The 20,604-nt window shown below is 38.4% G+C and overlaps 1 protein-coding gene across 1 annotated transcript in view; it reads right to left on the minus strand.

Moving 5' to 3' along the window:
- Positions 1–19,039, minus strand: part of LOC135217966 (nephrin-like) — a 351,626-nt gene extending 332,587 nt beyond the window's left edge. The window contains exon 1 of the mRNA XM_064254085.1: positions 18,604–19,039. Within this exon, the coding sequence (XP_064110155.1) occupies positions 18,604–18,709 (106 nt within the window). The 5' untranslated portion in view covers positions 18,710–19,039. The remainder of the gene's footprint in view (positions 1–18,603) is intronic.
- Positions 19,040–20,604: the final 1,565 nt, after the last annotated feature.

Here is a 20,604-nt window from a genome sequence, read left to right on the forward strand (position 1 = left end):
AATAATAATAATAATAATAATAATAATAATAATAATAATAATAATAATAATAATGGATACCTCATAGTAGCATGCGTCTTGATATGGAAAAACGTTTCACCAGTTATGTTTGGGTGCATTTATATTTAAAAAATATATCTCTATTTTTAAATATACTGTGTACCTGTACATAACTGCGGATTTGTTTCTTCTGTAATAATAATAATAATAATAATAACAATAATAATAATAATAATAATAATAATAATAATGATAATAATAATAATATGGTATATGCTAGTGGAAATAGTACCCATAATCATAGGAACACTAAGAGGCACTATCCCAAGATCCCTGAAAAGGAATCTAGAAAAACTAGACGCTGAAGTAGCTCCAGGACTCAAGCAGAAGAGTGTGCTCATAGAAACAGCGCACACAGAGAGAAAAGTGATGGACTCCTAAGGACACAGGATGCAACCCGGAGGAACCCCACACTATAAAAGCCACCCAGTCGAGTAGGATGCAACCCGGAGGAACCCCACACTATAAAAGCCACCCAGTCGAGTAGGATGACTGTGATAGACAAGAAATAATAATAATAATAATAATAATAATAATAATAATAATAATAATAATAATGCAGAAATGGGTGTATATATAATACTTTGATCCTCGAGGGGCTGGTACTAAACACGGTCTCCTATTGAGCTTACGCCTTTAGAACTATAGCGGTACAAGACGGATGACCACGACTAACTTTAATCTTAAATAAAATAAAAACTACGAAGGCTAGAGGGCTGCAATTTAGTATGCAAGATGATTGGAGGATGGATGATCAACGTACCAATTTGCAGCCCTCTAGCCTCAGTAGTTTTCATGACCTGGGGCGGACAGAAAATGCGCGGACGGACAGAAAAAACCGCCATCTCAATACTTTTATTTTACAGACAACTAAATGTACATAGTTGCTCTTATATCCTAAAGTGAGTTTACACTAGGCTTCAGCCCACGCTGCACATGTAAGACTCATCACTAACTCATCACAGACTCTTGTTAGCCCCGCCCACTGGACTGCTCATCAAGAGTCACAACACACCATTAACACACCCTAGTGAGCAGCCCAGTAGGCGGGGCTAACAAGAATTTGGGAGGAGTTAGTGGGGTGAAACCTAGTGTAAACTCACCTTTAGAGGCATCCATGTATATCACAAGAACTTTATTTCAATTACCGACCTTTTATGTAGCATACGCACAAATTCGACCCAGGTACCTGAAAAGGTCGTGAAAACCGAAATCGAGTCAACTGGATTTGATTCTTCCTACTACAGAAACATTCGGCCTATCTGAGCCCCCCACCTCATTAAATTCGTTTCTACCCTCGAAAGCAATTCGGCATTAGGTGGTGGGAGACGGAAAATCAAATTTCTTCCCGTGTCAGGTAGGAAGAGGCCTATTCCGCCCATGTCCTAAAAGGTTAAGACGCGACTTTTACGTTCTCGCTCTCAGCTATGACGGGGAGATCCTATGCCACGTCCCTGACAGTCCTATTGAGACATCATGAACTTTTATGCTTCCTCGTTGTGTACATCTGTCTTATTTCCCAACGAATACAGGAGGGAACGTTAGTCCTCGTTGGACGACTGGTTTACGTGCTCGCCTACCGATGGCGGTAGTCCCGAGTTCGATTCCCCAATCTGCAACGTAGAACCGGAGGAATTTGTTTCTGGTGATTAGAAATTCGTTTCTAGATATAATCCCGTTCGGATCCCACAATATGCTATAGGTCCCGTTGCTAGGTAACCAATTGGTTCCTAGCCACGTAAAACATCTAATCCTTCGAGCCAGCACTAGGAGAGCTGTTCATCAGCTCAGTGTTCTGGTTATAGTAAGGTATACTTCACTTCACAGAAGGAACGTGACGCTTGGAGCTGCAGTTTATAGTTTTCCTCATTCAAAGCAGGAAAGGGGGACTTCACATCCCCACAGCAGAGGAAGAGTAACAGTCTGGTTTAATTTTGAACAATTGGGGAAGCGCTGTTTTTCTCATAACGCAACAGTGAATATTGTAGTGGCCATTGTTAATATCTGTACGGCTTTGGGGCAGCATTTCCATAATTCACTCAACCAAGATGATTGCAGATTTTTTAACACAAAGAGTCGTTGCAAGTAAATTTTCCCTGTTCATTTCTTATCCGATTCCTAACTAGCTCAACTTAAGGACACAAAGAGTAAAATAGAATCGCTGGGACCTATGGGGTCAGTTAACGCTGAACGGGAAACTGATAGTAAAAAGGTTTGAAAGGTGCACCAAGAGGAAAACCTCAAGCAGTTGCACTAAGAAACAATTTTAAGAGTTGAGGAAAGTCAGATGGAAGAAAGATGATATGAACGGAGGTACAGCAAAAGACTGAAATTGGCTGCAGCTAGAGATCCTTAAGTTATGCCTACAGTACACCACGTGAGGTGCACTGAAGGCACTACCCCCCCTTATTAAAACAGTAGTAATCAGTTATATATAGAGTTGATCACACCCCCAAAATAGCCATATTGCAATCTCCATAATGATGACGATCGTCCTATTTTCCAGCTTGGTCAAGTATCTCCTTGTTGCCGTAGCTGTTGCAATAGCTGTGCATCATTATCATGACCCGACTCTACCCGCCATTATTAGCCATTAGGGCTAAATCCCCCCATCCCCCAACCCCAACTAATCGTTCGCGGAACTAAGTCAAGTACAAAGTGGGGCTTTCGCAAACATCTTGAGCCGTCATGGCGAAGCGGCAAGACCGTCATTCCCAGTTCACTGAGATTTAGTAATCTATTATTTAGTATCTAATTCACTCGTGAAAAGTAACAGCGAATACGATCGTCTTATCATTACGACTACAGACGCTGCTTTTTGATCACTGCTAATGTTCGGCAATCATCTTTTCCCAAAGCAGTCAGGAGAAGCGATCTCTTCTGAATCTCGAGGACTCTTGGGCCGAACTTTATTCAAGCATCAATATCTTCCTCCATACTTCTTGCTAATGACGTTTCATTGCATAAGGCTTGGGAAACATCCTTTGCTTCATTGTTATTCTTATAATTAGACTGTAATATTTCCTTAAATAATCTGTTGATAATTTAGAATAATTCAATGTACCACACCGTATTTGTTATCCCTTAAGAGCCCGTGCTTCATTAAATATATATATATATATATATATATATATATATATATATATATATATATATATATATATATATGCAATATAAAACACCGTATCGTGCTTCTTAGAAATCAGTAGAAGGATCCACAGCAATAATCTTGTTTATCCAGACGAATATATTACTGTGGATCCTTCTACTGATATATACATATACATATATATATATATATATATATATATATATATATATATATATATATATATATATATGACTTTTCTGTTACAGCAGAATTCCATCTAATAAAAGGAGCCCACTAAAACGCCAAAATATACAAAGTAGGTATATGCTTCGGCGCAAAGTTAACCTTAAGCGACCTACCTCTCGCTTCCCTCTCATTTTATTTTTTTCTTCTCAGGACCCAGAACCACCACCACCGCCACCACCTCTCGCATTCCGGGAGGGGACAATTTCCCCCAAAACGCAAAGAAAGAGAGAGAGAGAGAGAGAGAGAGAGAAGAAGCAGCAGCAGCAGCGAAGAGACATCATTTATGGAGCTTTGGCACTCGTAAACAAGGAGACAATTGCTCCCCCTCCCCTCCCTCCCTCTCTCCTCTCCCTCCCTCCAGGAGCTGAGCTGAGCAGCAGCAGCAGCAACAGCAGCGGTCTCCATAGCCGTGAAAACCGTCAGAAATTGGAGTTTGTAATTATTCCCCCGGAGCGAGATCCCTGACGGCCGGTATAAGTATGTATAGTTCCCCTCGTTTGAGGATCCTTATTACGGCTTGTGTGGACTTGAGGCAGAAACCGCGAGTAACCGGGGGAGGGAAAGTACGGATAGATAGATAGATATATATATATATATAGTATATATATATATATATATATATATATATATATATATATATATATATATATATATATATATATATATATATATAAAAGCAAGAGCGCTACTTCAACGTGGCGAATTATGCGAGTGACTTTATGTATATTTCAGTTTTTGGGGATTTTCATCTCTCTCTCTCTCTCTCTCTCTCTCTCTCTCTCTCTCTCTCTCTCTCTCTCTCTCTCTCTGGCTTCCAAAGAATATTAAGGCGTTCATTAGGAAGTGATAGAATGCGAAGGGAAAACAGAATGAAGAGATCTCACTTATTAAAAAAGAAAAAGAAATCACTCAATTCATAAACAAGGTGAAAAGCATCAGCGTGACAATGCACTGCATCATCACCTGATTGGCTGTTGATAAGCCAATCACGGGGCTGGAAACTCTTAGTCTCTTTCGAGAGCTCACATAGGCAGGATTGAGTATGTTCCACCTCTCCTGACAGATAGTACGTCTTTCAAAAGCATCCCTCAGGAGAGATGGAACATACTAAATCCTGCCGAGAGAGAGACCAAGGAGAGTTCCCAGCCCTGTGATTAGTTTATCAACAGCCAATCAGGAGCGTCGTGAGGGACTACTGGCCGAGACATCAAATGTACGGCTGATGTGAATCTACGGTAGTAAGGCTTTCCTCACACAATAATTCCTCCCTTGGGAAAGAAAGCATTGCACGACCACTTTTCCGTTCGGGCCGACAAAAGTCAAAATGGTGGTTAGTCGTCGAGTAGGTATATTATAACTTCTCTCCTCACTCCCGCCAAGTTGAGATCATCTCCCGTTTCTTCTCGATAGTTCCTGATTTTATTCTCTGCTGTTGATTTTTTCCCTCTCGCATGAGCGCAACAATCTCTCTCTCTCTCTCTCTCTCTCTCTCTCTCTCTCTCTCTCTCTCTCTACCGTCGTGTGTACGTTGTACATGTGTGTATGAGTGCAGAAGATTTCTCTCTCTCTCTCTCTCTCTCTCTCTCTCTCTCTCTCTCTCTGGTTCAATGAATTCTCTCTCCCTCTTTCTCTTGCTCGATATATATATATATATATTTATATTTTCTTTGGCTTTTCACTAATAATGATTTTTGTTGGGAAAATTTGTGTAAAAATTCATGATATTAAATTGTATATGCTCCCGTGTTTTTTTTTTCAAATGTACTGTTTTCTGGAAGAATCACTTGTTTACTGTGGGTATCCTTCAAGGTGTGGCTAGCCTCTGGCGACTCCTCCTTTCTGTAGAGTGAAAATCGCCCTTATGGCTAATCTGGTAGTGTCAGTTTGTATATTAGCCTTCTTTGACTGTGTTGTTATTTGTAAAATCAGTTTGCCTCAGTAAAGGGTCCGAATGGGACCGAGTACTTAGCTATCTCGCTTTTTTCATTTTTTCCTTCGTGGCAAAAAAACCTTTATTTATACTAGCATCACGTTTTATATACTTCGTGATCAAGTTATTCTATATATATATATATATATATATATATATTATATATATATATATATATATATATATATATATGCAATATAAAAACACAGGAATAACCTTGTTTATCCAGACGAAATATATTTGTGGAAATATATTACTGTGGATCCTTCTACTGATATATACATATACACACATATATATAATATATATATATATATATATATATATATATATATATATATATATATATATATATATATATATATATATATATATATATATATATATATATATATATATAACTGGTAAAAATTTTCTGTTACAACAGAATTCTATCTAATAAAAGGAGCCCATTAAAACGCCAAAATATACAAAGTAGGTAATACTATCCGGCGCAAACGTTAACCTTAAGCGACCTACCTCTCGCTTCCCTCTCATTTTATTTTTTTCTTCTCAGGACCCAGACCACCACCACCGCCACCACCTCTCGCATTCCGGGAGGGGACAATTTGCCCCCAAAACGCAAAGAAAGAGAGAGAGAGAGAGAGAGAGAGAGAGAAGCAGCAGCAGCAGCAGCGAAGAGACATCATTATGGAGCTTTGGCACTCGTAAACAAGGAGACAATTTGCTCCCCCTCCCCTCCCCTCCCTCCAACCTCTCCCTCCCTCCAGGAGCTGAGCTGAGCTGAGCTGAGCAGCAGCAACAGCAGCGTCTCCATAGCCGTGAAAACCGTCAGAAATTGGAGTTTGTAATTATTCCCCCGGAGCGAGATCTCTGACGGCCGGTATAAGTATGTATAGTTCCCCTCGTTTGGGGATATTTATTACGGCTTGTGTGGACCTGAGCAGAAACCGCGAGTATCCGGGGGAGGGAAAGTACGCGGATAGTAGATAGTATATATATATATATATATATATATATCTATATATAGTATATATATATATATATATATATATATATATTTATGTATTTCAATTTTTGGGGATTACATCTCTCTCTCTCTCTCTCTCTCTCTCTCTCTCTCTCTCTCGTCTCTCTCGCTCTCTCTCTCTCTCTCTTTCTCTCTCTCTCTCTGACGAATTGTAAGAGCGACTACTTTTTTATTCTCTCTCTCTCTCTCTCTCTCTCTCTCTCTCTCTCTCTCTCTCTCTCTTCGTGTGTACGTTGTACATGTGTATGAGTGCTTATGATTTCCTTAACTCTCTCTCTCTCGCTCTCTCTCTGACGAATTGTAAGAGCGACTACTTTTTATTATCTCTCTTTCTCTCTCTCTCTCCCGACAAAGAAAATGAATAAGGTGAACCTTGTGAATATCCTAATTGATGCATTAGGAAAAAGAATGCCAAAAGCATGCAAACTGTGTAAGGTGTGGTATAGCATAGTTAATCCACAAAACCTAATCAGAAAATGTGCTGCATGCAACATTCCGACCCATCCACAGTGTGCTGAGGTAATGCAAGATATGAGAAAAGATACAAGAATATTTTGTTCAACATGTCTATCGTGGATAGACAATGTTATTAAATCAAGATTGAATGTACAAATAGTTGAGGATGAAGAAGAAGAGGAAGAAGAAGAAGAGGAAAACGGAAGTGAAGTAAACAAAACTGAAATGACAGAAAAAAATAAGGAAAACAAAGAACAAGATAAAAGTATGGATGCAGAGATACTCATTGATACTACATATGAGGCAATAAAGCAGGCATAAAATAGGCCCTCTAAGAATTGAAGGGAGATTAACGAATGAAAAAAGGAAATTTGCAACATATTGGCAGAACGATATAAGAGAGAATTCACTCCCTAGAATAGATAATGAAGATAATGATATAGAAGTAAGGGACGAAAATAGTGAATATTTAGCTGACATAGATATTAATGAAGCTGATATTGTGCAGGCTATTAATGAAATTAAATTAAAAATGGAGCTGCAGCAGGGCCTGATGGAATTCCTGCTATTTTGTTAAAGAAAGTAGTTCATTCTATCGCAAAACCACTTGTAATATTATTAGACAAAGTGTAGATCAGGCAAGATTTATGATGAGCACAAATTAGCATATATTACCCCTACTTTCAAAAGTGGATCAAGACTAGAGGCAAGTAATTATAGGCCTGTGAGTCTAACATCAACATATTATGAAAGTGTATGAAAGGGTAATGAAGAAAAATTTATGAACATTTAATAACAATAATTTGTTTAATAAAGGACAACATGGTTTTCGTACCCGGAAAAAGTACACAAACCCAATTGTTAGTCCACCGTGAGAACATATTCAAAAATATGAAAAGCGGAAATGAAACAGATGTGGTTTATCTAGACTTTGCAAAAGCTTTGACAAAGTAGACCATAATGTATTAGCGAAGAAAAATTAGAAAACACAATATCGTGGATAAAGTAGGAAGATGGTTAAAAGAATTTTTACACAACAGAAAACAGATAGTTATTGCAAACGATGAGAAATCGGATGAAGCCAAGGTAATATCGGTGTGCCACAAGGTACGGTGTTAGCTGCAATACTGTTTATTATGATTGAAGACATAGACAGTAATGTTAAGGATTCGGTAGATGAGTAGTTTCGCTGATGACACAACAAGAATAAGTAGAGAAATTACTTGTGATGAAGATAGGAACGCTCTACAAAGAGACCTTAACAAAGTATATGATTGGGCAGAGGTAAATAGATGGTATTTAACTCTGATAAATTTGAATCAATAAATTATGGAGACAGAGAAGGAAAGCTATATGCATATAGGGGACCTAATAATGAGACAATCACAAAATAAGGAAGCAGTTAAAGACCTTGGTGTGATGATGTGAACCTGTTATGCAATGATCAAATAGCCCCAATTCTTTTTTTGGCAAAATGTAAGCAAGCAAAAAAATGGGAATGTTGTTACGGCACTTCAAACAAAAGAAAAAGCTGAACACATGATTATGCTTTATAAACATATGTTCGTAGTCCACTTGAATATTGCAATATGATAATGGTTTATTTTACCCACACTTCAAAAGGATATTGCACCAAATAGGGAGTGTACAAAGGTCCATTTACAGCTAGAATAGAAGAAGTTAAGGACCTTGACTACTGGGGAAATGACTACAATCCTTAAAATTATATAGTCTAGAAAGGAGAAGAGAACGCTACATGATATTCAGGCATGGAAACAGATAGAAGGAATAGCAAAAAAAAACATCATGGAACTAAAAAAATATCAAAAGAGAAAGCAGAGGTATATTAATAGTGCCCAAAACTATACCAAGGGAAAAATAAGGAAAGCACACAGGGGACATTAATCCACTACGCACCAGCATCGATAATGCAGCGTCTATTCAATGCGTTTGCCAGCTCATCTGAGGAATATATCAGCAATGAGCGTAGTAATGGGTTTAATAATAAGCTCGACAAAAATATCTAAACTGCATCCCAGACCATCCAAGATTGGAAGATGCAAAATATACGGAAGATGTACTAGCAACTCTCTGGTAGACATTAGAGGTGCCTCACACTGAGGGACCTGGGGCAACCCGAACGAACTGTAAGTCTGTAAGGTCTGTAAGGTCTCTCTCTCTCTCTCTCTCTCTCTCTCTCTCTCTCTCTCGTTGACGAATTACAAGAGCGACTACTTTTTATTCTCTCTCTCTCTCTCTCTCGTCTCTCTATCTGCTCTCTCTCTCTCTCTCTCTCTCTCAACACGGGGACATGCAAATTTTATTTTGTTCAGTAGTTTACGGTCCAGTTTGCGTTCGCTACACAATTTTGTCCGCGAAATTTTAAGGCAGCTTAATTTCAGGAGGCCAGTGAGTGCATTTTAGTAACGGAATATACACACGCGTATGTTTATTGTTTCTCCATCATAATTATTATCATTATTAATTTATTTTCTTTTATCACAGTCATCCTACTCGACTGGGTGTTTTTTATAGTGTGGGGTTCCGGGTTGCATCTATCACTTTTCTCACTATGTGCGCCGTTTCCAGGAACATGAGTCCTGGAGCTCTATACTTCCGCATCTAGCTTTTCCAGGTTCCTTTCAGGTTCCTTTCCAGGGACCTTGGGATCGTGCCTGGTATTCCTATGATTATGGGTACTACAATATCCACTGGTATATCCAATACCCTTCTTATTTCTGTTTTCAGATCTTGATACTTATCTAATTTTCTCTTTCTTTCTCTTTTGCTCTGGTGTCCAATGGTATTGCGACATCAATGAGTGATACTTTCTTCTTGATTTTGTCAATCAACGTCACGTCTGGTCTAATGGCCCGTATCACCCTATCTCTTCTGATACCATGGCTCCAGAGGATTTTTGCTTGATCGCTTTCTGGATTTTTGCTTGATCGCTTTCTGTCATTATCATTATTATTATTTTTTCTTTTTATTATTATTATTATTATTTAAGACGAAGTAAAGGGAAACACAGAAAGAAGAGAATCACTTATAAGGGAAAAAACAAATTAATAAATCAATAAATAGATAAAAATGTATTAAAATGCAATGAGAATAAATAACCATATTCAAAACAGAACTTGATATTATGTTCTATTACACTAATAAAGAATGGAACTTTCTCTAACTACCCAGTCTTTTGCGCACATCCTGCTCCCTTTCCCGTTCACCAGAATCTGTGATAATTATTCACGAATACGTAAAAAGAACCTACAATACTTCCATTCTCTCACAATCTACTCTCACGTACTTATGAACACAACTTCCTCCTCTTGCAAACACTTTCATTCATCTCGGCAATTTCTTTTCACTGTCCCCAATCAGTGCTGTCTTATCTGTTACAGCTAAGCCAGATATATTCACAATCTAATTGTGTGTGTGTGCGTGTGTGTGTTTGAATGGTGTTGGTGTTTTTACGTTGCATGGAACAAGTGGTTATTCAGCAACGGGACCGTGAGTGCGGAAAGATTCTTTAGCTAAGTAAAAATTATATCTAGACGGATTTGTAAAACGTGTAAAAAAATAATGAAATCAGAGAACTAAAACTTTATGGCTCTATTTCAAATAGAGAGAGAGAGAGAGCAAGGAAGGTTTCTCTAGCTCCGTAAAAATTATATCTAGACGGATTTGTAAAACGTGTAAAAAAATATTGAAACCAAAGAACAAAAAATTTTTGGTTGTATTTTAAACACCATACGATCGTCAAAAAAATTATATTCGCCCTACATCACCTTATCAAAATGTATGGCTGTATTTTAAACACCATACGATCGTCAAAAAAAAAAAAAATTATATCCGCCCTACATCATCTTATCAAAATATATGGCTGTATTTTAAACACCATACGATCGTAAAAAAAAAAAAAATTATATCCGCCCTACATCACCTTATCAAAATTTATGGCTATTTTAAACACCACACGATCGTCAAAAAAAATTATATATCCGCCCTCCATCACCTTCTTATCAAGACGAAATACTAGACAAGTGAATAAAGAACAATACAAAAGCCAAAGTCGACTCACTCAGAGCGAGAACGATAATAATACGGCGCGAAATCCTGTGTATTTCCCTCTCCGAATAAACAGGTTATGCTAATGGCATTCTGTCTAATGTGCAATACTGCTAGGTTACCCGGGCGTTCAAAAGAGAGACCCAGCTTGCTAAAGCAGTCAAGGAGAATGCTTGCAACATTATCAGAGGACGTGTTTGCCAAGTCCACAGTCTTTTCAACTCGCTCACGGTCCTGAGTGCATGCATAGGAGCAAGTGTCATGAGGGAGCTTTATTTGCTCTCTCTCTCTCTCTCTCTCTCTCTCTCTCTCTCTCTCTCTCTCTCTCTCTCTCTCTCTACGAACAGCGGCCTTTAGTTCCATGTCTCCTTTTCCTTCAAAATAGACAGACACGCGGCATTGTGTAACTGAAAAGGAACAAACTTTAGATAAAGTAATTTGATAAACTGACAATTACGAACTTTAGATAAAGTAATTTGACAATCAGTGAAGAATTCTCACTGGCCCCTTTTGGCTTAATTAAGCATATAGCCAACTAGGTCAACATTCCTGAATGATATACTTCAACGGCCACCTCTTTACTTTAAATGAATAGTCCATTACACGGTACAGTCAGTTCTTCAGACTCACTTCAACGTGGATTCTGCATCTTGACAGATAAGCGCGAGAGCATCCTATAGAGAGAGAGAGACAGAGAGAGAGAGAGAGAGGTGGCGGTGGTGGTAGTAATTCTCGATAATCTAATTCAGTAGTTCCATTCATTACCGACCTGCTTCCCTTTCTTCGAGTCGTAGGTCATCACGCAAACAGCAATTACGCGTGAACAATAAATAGATACATACGTTCCCTCCGCTGTATCATACGAACCATTGCGCCTCAGCAATATGGTTATGAGGAAAGGTCGGGTGAGTGAATTTGGGGGTCGTCGTAGAAATGCGGGTGGATTTGGGGGTGGTCGTATCACGTTTGTGGATGTGGTCGTCGTATCTTGTTGGTGGATTTAGGGGTCATGCGAGTGGATGATGGTTGTCGTGTTGTCGTATCACGTGAGCGGATTTGGGGTTGTATCACGTTTAGTGGGTGTGGTCGTTGTATCGTGTGGGTGGATTTAGGGGGTCGTCGCATTATATGGGGTGGATTTAGGGGTCGTCGTATCATGCGAGCGGATAATGGTTGTCATGTCACGTCAGTGGATTTAGGAGTCGTATCATGTACGTGGATTTAGGGGTCGTATCACGTGAGTGGATTCAGTTGTCGTATAACGCGAATTGATTTAGGGGTCGTCGTAGCATGTGAGTGTATTTGGGAGTCGTATGATATGAGCGGATTGGTTGTCGTAACACGTAACTGGATTTTGTGGGCCGATTCGTATGAATTGTTTTGGGGTGACGATACCATCCGAGAGTCTTTTGTCATTTAGGAATCTTAAGAGGGCTAGAGGAATTCCCGGCAGTGTTCCTGAATTATATGCACCACTTACGAGCTCGGGGCGAGGCAGAGGGAGGGAGGGGTATATTTGCCATTATTTGTGTGATTTCAGGTGCTTTTTCCCTAAGAAACGAAGTTAATGCCATAAGTTTGAGTTAGCAGAAGTACTTCCTCCCGGTCATTTGGTTTATTTATGTGCCAGAGTTTGTTGTACTTATACGAAATCATTTCTGAGTAAATTAATGTATGAAAAAATCTCCCTCTAACATCATGTATCCTATTCGCGTGCATCCCATAATTACAATTAACGGAACACCTGATTATCTTATGGCTAACACTTTGAAGATATTCAATTAACTCATTATGATTATTTTTCCTCCTGATTCATTTCCAAACCAAGATTGTCGTCCACACACTTGATTCTGCTAACGTTCTCTTGCTAAAGGGATATTTCTTGTATTTCAATATGTTGAATGTTCCGCCAGTGAGGAATATCTGACCTGTCATGTCTATAATATCTGTAATGTGTGAATGTGACGCAAATTAATGAAAAATCCTTGGCAGGAGTTATACTTACAGAGTTAACTTACATAAGTCCTTAACAGTTTAACAGATTCAAATATCTGGCCCACTTAACAGAAGAATATTGTAAGAATGAATGAATTACATTCAGGACATAGCACAGAGCTTGCCCAGTGGTGGTTAACTTCCAATTCCTGCCTAAAATCTCGCCTAACATTTTTATCATTACCAAATTGAGCCTTCCTTCTTTTTCTAATAAAAAAAAGTTCTTAACACACATTCTCACATTCATTACAGCGCAATAATTCTTATAAGTGTCTTGATAACACAATCGTTTCTTCATTGCCACTGCTGGAGACATTTCCATAAGAAGACAAACTTGTGAGACGTAGGAAAACTTCCAAAAATTAGTTTTTCAAAGTATGGCCATAGATCTTGCTGTACGTCAAAATATTTTGATGCCATAATACATTACTCTCTCTCTCTGTGTGTGTGTGTGTGTGTGTGTGTGTGTGTGTGTGTGTGTGTGTGTGCCAGTATGTGTGTCATGTATACAAACCACAGACTATAAATGGATAACTACAGATATGTACCCGTACACACGCATATATATGCATACATATATGGATACGCTAGTGTGTGCGCGCGTGCTCGCACGCATGCCGTTAAGTCCACAGCAAAATCTTTCAAGAAGAGAATTAGCAATCACAAAAATTGAATGCTATGTCAAGGAGGTCACTTTGTGGTAGATATTTTCTAGTTTTTTTTTTTTTTTTTTTTTTTTGAGGGCGGGGACTTCAACTACTTGAAAATGGTCATGGTTATGGAACTACATTACGAATCATTAGTCTCTCTCTCTCTCTCTCTCTCTCTCTCTCTCTCTCCACACACACACACACACCACACACACACACACACACACACAAACACACACCTGGTTCAAATGAGAGATTTCATGTGCCCGTTATGTTCGTAGTTTCAGCACCACGGAAGAAACTTTCGCGATTAAGCCATTCACGTCTATCAATACAAAGTCACCTTTGCAGTGGTGGCTTCTGTTAGGCCAGCACACAAAGCTAACATTCGCCGCTAATGGGACGTCAGCATACATAGTTTACCTGTACCTTGACAACTTAGAATGCCGGTGAACGACAAAGGACGTATAACCACTAACCTTAAGGCGTTGCTGGAACTTTTTTTATCATTCATACAGTAAAAATAAAGCATGATTTAGGTAGAATATTTCACCAGGATACCAAATATGCTCTTACTTTTTTTCTACAGTGAAAAATAACGAAGATCTTAAGAGTCCTAACAATTTCATGAATATATTCTGGTTTATGAGTCTTGACAATTTCATGAAAATATTCTGGCTTAAGAGTCTTAAGAATTTCATGAAAATATTCCAAGATGTTCAAACATACAATGCTCTCCTGGTACTTGTAGGACTTTAAATTAACCTTGTTATCATTAATTGGATTATTTAGCCTGTTGATTTCTTGCTGTAGTTTGAAAAATGATGTATCTTTCAAGACATTAGAAAGAATAGCTTCGACAGAGTTACCACTTGCGATGCCTTGAAAAGCCACTAGGAATCATTGGCTTCTATTAACTTATACCAACCATCTTACTAATGAATAATACACCTACACTTACTCCTCCAACCCCCTACCCTTTCAGAGAGAATCTACATCATCTAGGTTCATCAAAAAAACTGCCATTTTGTAAGGATCTCTGCAATACCACGAATAGTTAAAAGTTAAGTATATCTTAGTTTAACCAGACCACTGAGCTGATTAACAGCTCTCCTAGGGCTGGCCCGAAGGACTAGATATTTTTACGTGGCTAGGAACCAATTGATTAACCTAGCAACGGGACCTACAGCATATTGTGTGATCCGAACCACATTATACCGAGAAATGAATCTCTAATCGCCAGAAATAAATTCCTCTGATTCCTCGTTGGCAGAGCGGAGAGTCGAACTCGCGACTATCGAATCACCAACAGAAAGTAAGGTAGTACAGTCTTCCGGTACAATTCGAAACCACGATTTCATGTCTGTCTGAATGAGAGAGATTTTTGTGATGAACCAACGTTATCTTCTGGAAGTAAGTAAAGATTCAGCCATCTAAAAGTAGTGAAGACCTTTCGGCTTTCTTACAAAAATAACGCATTATTTTGAAAGCCATCACTTCGACAGAGATAATCCAGCGATTACATCCACGGATAATATACGACGAGAGAGAGAGAGAGAGAGAGAGAGAGAGAGAGAGAGAGAGAGAGAGAGAGAGAGAGTTTTCGTCTCCATATTCTTGCTTGATTACACTTCCATCAACTTGTATTTTCAGTTGAGCAACTGTACCCCAAAACAATCTCCTTATTCTCTTGTTGAATTGAATTGAATATAGAATTTAGGCCAAAGGCCAAGCACTAGGACCTACGAGGTCATTCAGCGCTGAAACTGAAATTGAGAGTAAAAGGTTTGAAAGGTGTAACAGGAGGTAAACCTCAAAGCAGTTGCACTATGAATCAATTGTTAGAAGAGGGTGGAGAGTAAGATGGAAGAAAGAGAATATGAAAGGAGGTACAGTAATAGGAATGATAGGGGTTGCAGCTACTGGCCAACAGTACGCTGCAAAGAACCTTAATTAACGCCTACAGTGCACCACATGAGGTGCACTGACGGCACTACCCCCCTACGGGGCTTATTCTCTTATTTCACTTTCCATTCCATCATCACACAAATAACTATTTTGCATTAGTCTTCTACCTATGCACCTTTTCTTGGACACGCCCCCTGGCCCGCCCCCTTTCCCTAAATTTGGTATACTGCTCATAAACTCCTTCTCTTTCAGTGTCCTTAATAAACTTACCTCCATTTTTATCCATTATCATACATTCTACTCACACTTTTTTCCCCACTAAATTTATTATTCTTAATAAAATTTATGGACCCATTTTAAACCAACCTTCCCCGACCTCAAGGCTCTTTTTGCTCCATCTTTCCTTTCAACAGCAAAATGAAGAAGTATAAGTTTTTTTTTTTCATTCAAACTCTCTCTCTCTCTCTCTCTCTCTCTCTCTCTCTCTCTCTCTCTCTCTCTCTCTCTCTCTCTCTCTCTTCCAATAAACATACTCTAGCAAACGTTAAACCTCACAGGAAACTGAAATAACCCTCAACATTCGCAAGTTCACAAGTTTAATTTTTCCAGAAGAAATCTTGCATTTGGAGCTTCAGAAGTTCAGACGAAGGTGCGATACATTACTACATTATTACCATCGTCTTATTTCTTCCTAATGAACACCATATTCTTTGGAAGCTTGAATTTCAAGTCAATGGCCCCTGTGGTGGGCTTGCTCCATATGAATAGTTTTCATCTAATAATAAAATAATAATAAAATAATAATAATATAATAATAATAATAATAATAATAATAATAATAATGACAATGTTCTAAGAGGTCCACAATAATAAAAAATTTTGCGAGTTAGTGTATAATTAAAAAGAAAAACTTTACAAAGCTTTCGAACCCTTCCCTGGGTTCATCTTCAACTTTTTTTGGACTAAAGATGAACCCAGGGAAGGGTTCGAAAGCTTTGTAAAGGGTTATTTTAAATTATACACTTTTATTATTGTGGACCTCTTAGAACATTATATATATATATTCTCGCGAGAGAGAGTTTTTCCCAAATAATAATAATAATAACCTTACCAAACTTAATATCATTCAGTATCACATCCACTTTTCCACTATTCACATGAAAGAGAGATAGGGGCAAGAGTTACACTTCTCTTGTCATTGAGAAACCACTGTGATTTAATCCCATCAATAGAATCCATTTTTCATGCAATCCTGGGTGGATTTTCAAGTAGGATTTTTTCGGATTTCGTCTCCAGTATTGCAGATGTTAAAGTGCTATTTAGGGGCGATGATATACAAGTCAATTTGTGGTGTGTTTGAAACGATCAAATAGTGATTGCGACAGTTATTGAAAAACAGAAGAAAAAAAACCAAGTTTCGAGCAATATCCTGGTTAAACAACATTTGGAAATCAGATAGACTTTAGTTGCATGCGGAAGTAAGATTGTATACGGTATATCCATTAGCCTGATACGATCTATATTTAAAATCGGAATTTTAACATCAAATTTTGGCCAAAGGCCAAGCATTGAAAATAATGTTGAAAGCATTTAAATGGTGGGAAGCTATATAGAAGAATACGAATACAAACGGAGGTACAGTAAACGGAATGAAAGGGGGTTACAACTAGGGCCCGAATGGACGATGTCAAGACTCTCAAGTAACGCCTACAGTGCACCACGTGATGTGAACTGACGGCATTAACCCCAAACGGAAACTATTTGTATTGTCAAACGGGTCTGAATCATGGTATTACGATCAGATGTAGATGAAAGATTTAATATTAATCTTAGGAGTCAGATGGTTAATAAATATGTGGATGAGACAATGAATAAGGGATGAGGCAGGTGATCTGAACGCGTCCTTCACTCCTTCCCTTCTAGAATCTTCTTGAAAATACTCTCATTGCGTTTCCCACACCCAAAAAATTAAATAAATAAAAAACCGGGGCTCGTGCAATACTAGAATAGATTCACATCAACCGTGCATCTGATGCCTAGGTGAGTCCCTTACGACGCGCCTGATTGGCTCTTGATAAGCCAATCACAGGGCTGAAAGCTCTCAGTCTCTCTCGAGAGTTCACATAGGCAGGACGTATGTGCCACCTTCCCTGAGGGCTACCTTTGAAAGACGTATTCCTCAGGAGAGGTAGAACATACATCCTGCCTATGTTAACTCTCTTGAGAGACTGAGAGTTTCCAACTTACCAGGCCTGTGATTGGCTTATCAACAGCCTATCAGGGGCGTCATAAGGGATTGACCTAGCCGTCAGATGCACGGCTGATGTGAATCTACTATAGTAGTACTCATCCCGATCATAAGTGATAGGGCAATCTGCGCTTACCATGACTACCAGAAGAGTTGAACCCCTACTAAGAGACACAAGGCTGAGGATAAGTGGAAACTGGTGAAAGTGAAAGAGCAGAAATGATGGGTAATGGGATCTCAGATAGGTCCTTTTGGGTCGGACGGAGATGAATATGATCACTTAATTACTTTACAACTACTTTCAGGAAAATTATGAGATTTTAAAAGGAAACTCTATACCGCTGTGTGAGGACTCGTGAGTGAAGGAATTCGTGGTGAATGGTGGTTTTATTAAAATGTAATGACAGGAAGGTGATAATATCGCGCCGTTGCGTTGACGTAATCTTATACTATCATATACGCTATTCCATTGTGAGCAGTTATCATATATACATCAACCTTTACACCCACAGATGTAAATAAGCCGAGATGATTAAATCAACAGAATCATATATAAGGCGTTCGACATTTTCAGTGCCCTAATCGATCTTCATCGCAACTGATTTCATCACTAAACCCTAACGATCATTTCTACCATAATCCACCCAGAGATAAATACACCAAAATGATCATATCAACCAGATTCTCAATAAACAATACTTCAGACTAAACGTCCAACATTTTCACAATCATTTTCATGATCGCTTCTACAATACTGATATACTTCCACTTCCACAACAATACCCGGCGATGATCTGCGGATTAACCGCTCCCCTCCCACTACAACAACCCATTCCATCCATTATTACCCCTGCTTACGGAATTACCAAAACAACAAAAACATTATTGGCATCACACCCACAAACAGAAACACTTACTCACCTGAAGCATCGAAAGAGAGCGCCGTTGCAGAGGTCTCCTTCGTCAGGAGCAGCACGCCCTGGCCCCAAACGAGAAGCCAGATCCTCCAAGCCTCGGCAGCCGACATTCCTGGAGGATCAAGGACCAGAAACTTATTATGCCGAGCTAGGAACGCCTTGCTTTATTCAATTCTCTTCCAAGGGGAGAGGAGAGACTTTAGAGAGCGGCAGGGGCTTCTAAGAATAGTAATAGAAGTAGCAGTACTCCATAAACATTCATGTTTTTTTTTCCAGACGCTGGAAATGTTTGCTAATTCCTGCTGCTGCTGCTGCTGTTCATTTCGAGAACATTTTCGTCCCTCCTTGAGGTTCTTCCACTTTCTGATGCCATGGAAAGTGTTTTTTATTATTATAATTATTATTATTATTATTTACATTTTCTAACACACTGGTATCACTTCTGAACTCTTGCTGGAAATGAGCATTTAAGTACACAAAATAATAAAAACATATGTTTTTAGTGTTTGAGTGAATGTATATTATGTAGGTGCTTGTGTTGCATGGTATTTGTTCAAGTGTTTACAGTTTTGTGGTAGTCTGTTATTTTTGGTATTTTTTTGTAATATATTATATAATAATATATATATATATATATATATATATATATATATAATATATATATATATATAGATATATGTATGTGTGTGTACGTAAATGTATAAGAATCAATCACCATACATTTATACCATTCTGCACTCCATAAAAAATCCCTTATACCTGATGTATTTTTCTGAAATATTTCTAGCAATGCTCAAAATATCTTAATTACCTTCCATCAGCCCTTTATTCCTATAAAACCCTATTTTCCTTCATTTCCATAAACCTATGATGTGAAATAATTGATAGTCTCTCTCTTCGTGTGAGTAGAAATTTATTTTAAAAACGCCCCCCTTAATTTCCCACCCTAAAAAAAATAAATAAAAAAAAAATAAAATAAAAAAAAACTCTAAACCTAGCACAATGCTAATATTTATCACCTGATGCTACAGAGAGAGAGAGAGAGAGAGAGAGAGAGAGAGAGGGAGAGAGAGAGAGAGAAACATTGCAATGCACTACGAAACAATGTCATGAAAGTAAGTAAGGTGGAAGAAATAATAATATAAACGGAGGTACAGTAAAAATGAATGAAAGCAGTTACAGCTAGGGACCGAAGGGACGCTGCAAAGGACCCTTGAGTAATGCCTACAGTGCGCCACGCGAGGTGCACTGACGGCACCGCTACTACCTCCCTACGCTTCTGCAGATGCGACAAGAAACATATTTGTGGGTTAGGGTCGAATCACAACAGTGTTTACTCGTGAGCCTGAAGCCGCAAGTTTGTCTGTCTGTTTGTTTGTTTGTGTGTTTGTTGGTGTGTTTGTTTGTTTGTTTGTGTTTACTGTGGCGAAGTGTCAAGAACATCCCCATGTTTATGCTATTGGCGTGACCCTAGCAGCTACGTCCGGTTATTTTATGATGTTGGCACTGGAATTGATTTCGGCAATTTGTGGTTATTACTCCTCTTCCTCCTCCTTCCTCCTCCTCCTCCTCCTCCTCCTCCTCCTCCGTATACACTCATTTCCATAATTGTCGTTGCAGCATTTTTTTTTTAATCACTGACGAATAATAATAATAATACGAATAATCTGTTGTTATTTTTGCAGTTGTTCCCTGTAAAGTAGAATGTTATCAAGTTTCTGCTTCTGTTTTGGGTCATTTCCATAATGTCATTGGTGTTTTTTTTATTATCACTGACGAATAACCTTTGTAGTTGTTATTTACAGTTTTGTTTTTATTTTTTATTTTTTAGTGTAATGGTATTACGAAACGTTTTCGTAGATTTAATGTAGCTAGACCGACACGTATTTTACCGTTATGGCCGAGCGGAGAAAATATGATTTGGATACATTTTCCTATGAATACTGAATATTTTATGAAAATTAGTATATGTTGTATATATTTACTTTTCGTTTCTATTTTCGTC

This window comes from Macrobrachium nipponense, chromosome 9 (genome assembly GCF_015104395.2).
Source record: "Macrobrachium nipponense isolate FS-2020 chromosome 9, ASM1510439v2, whole genome shotgun sequence".
Classification (NCBI taxonomy): domain Eukaryota; kingdom Metazoa; phylum Arthropoda; class Malacostraca; order Decapoda; family Palaemonidae; genus Macrobrachium; species Macrobrachium nipponense.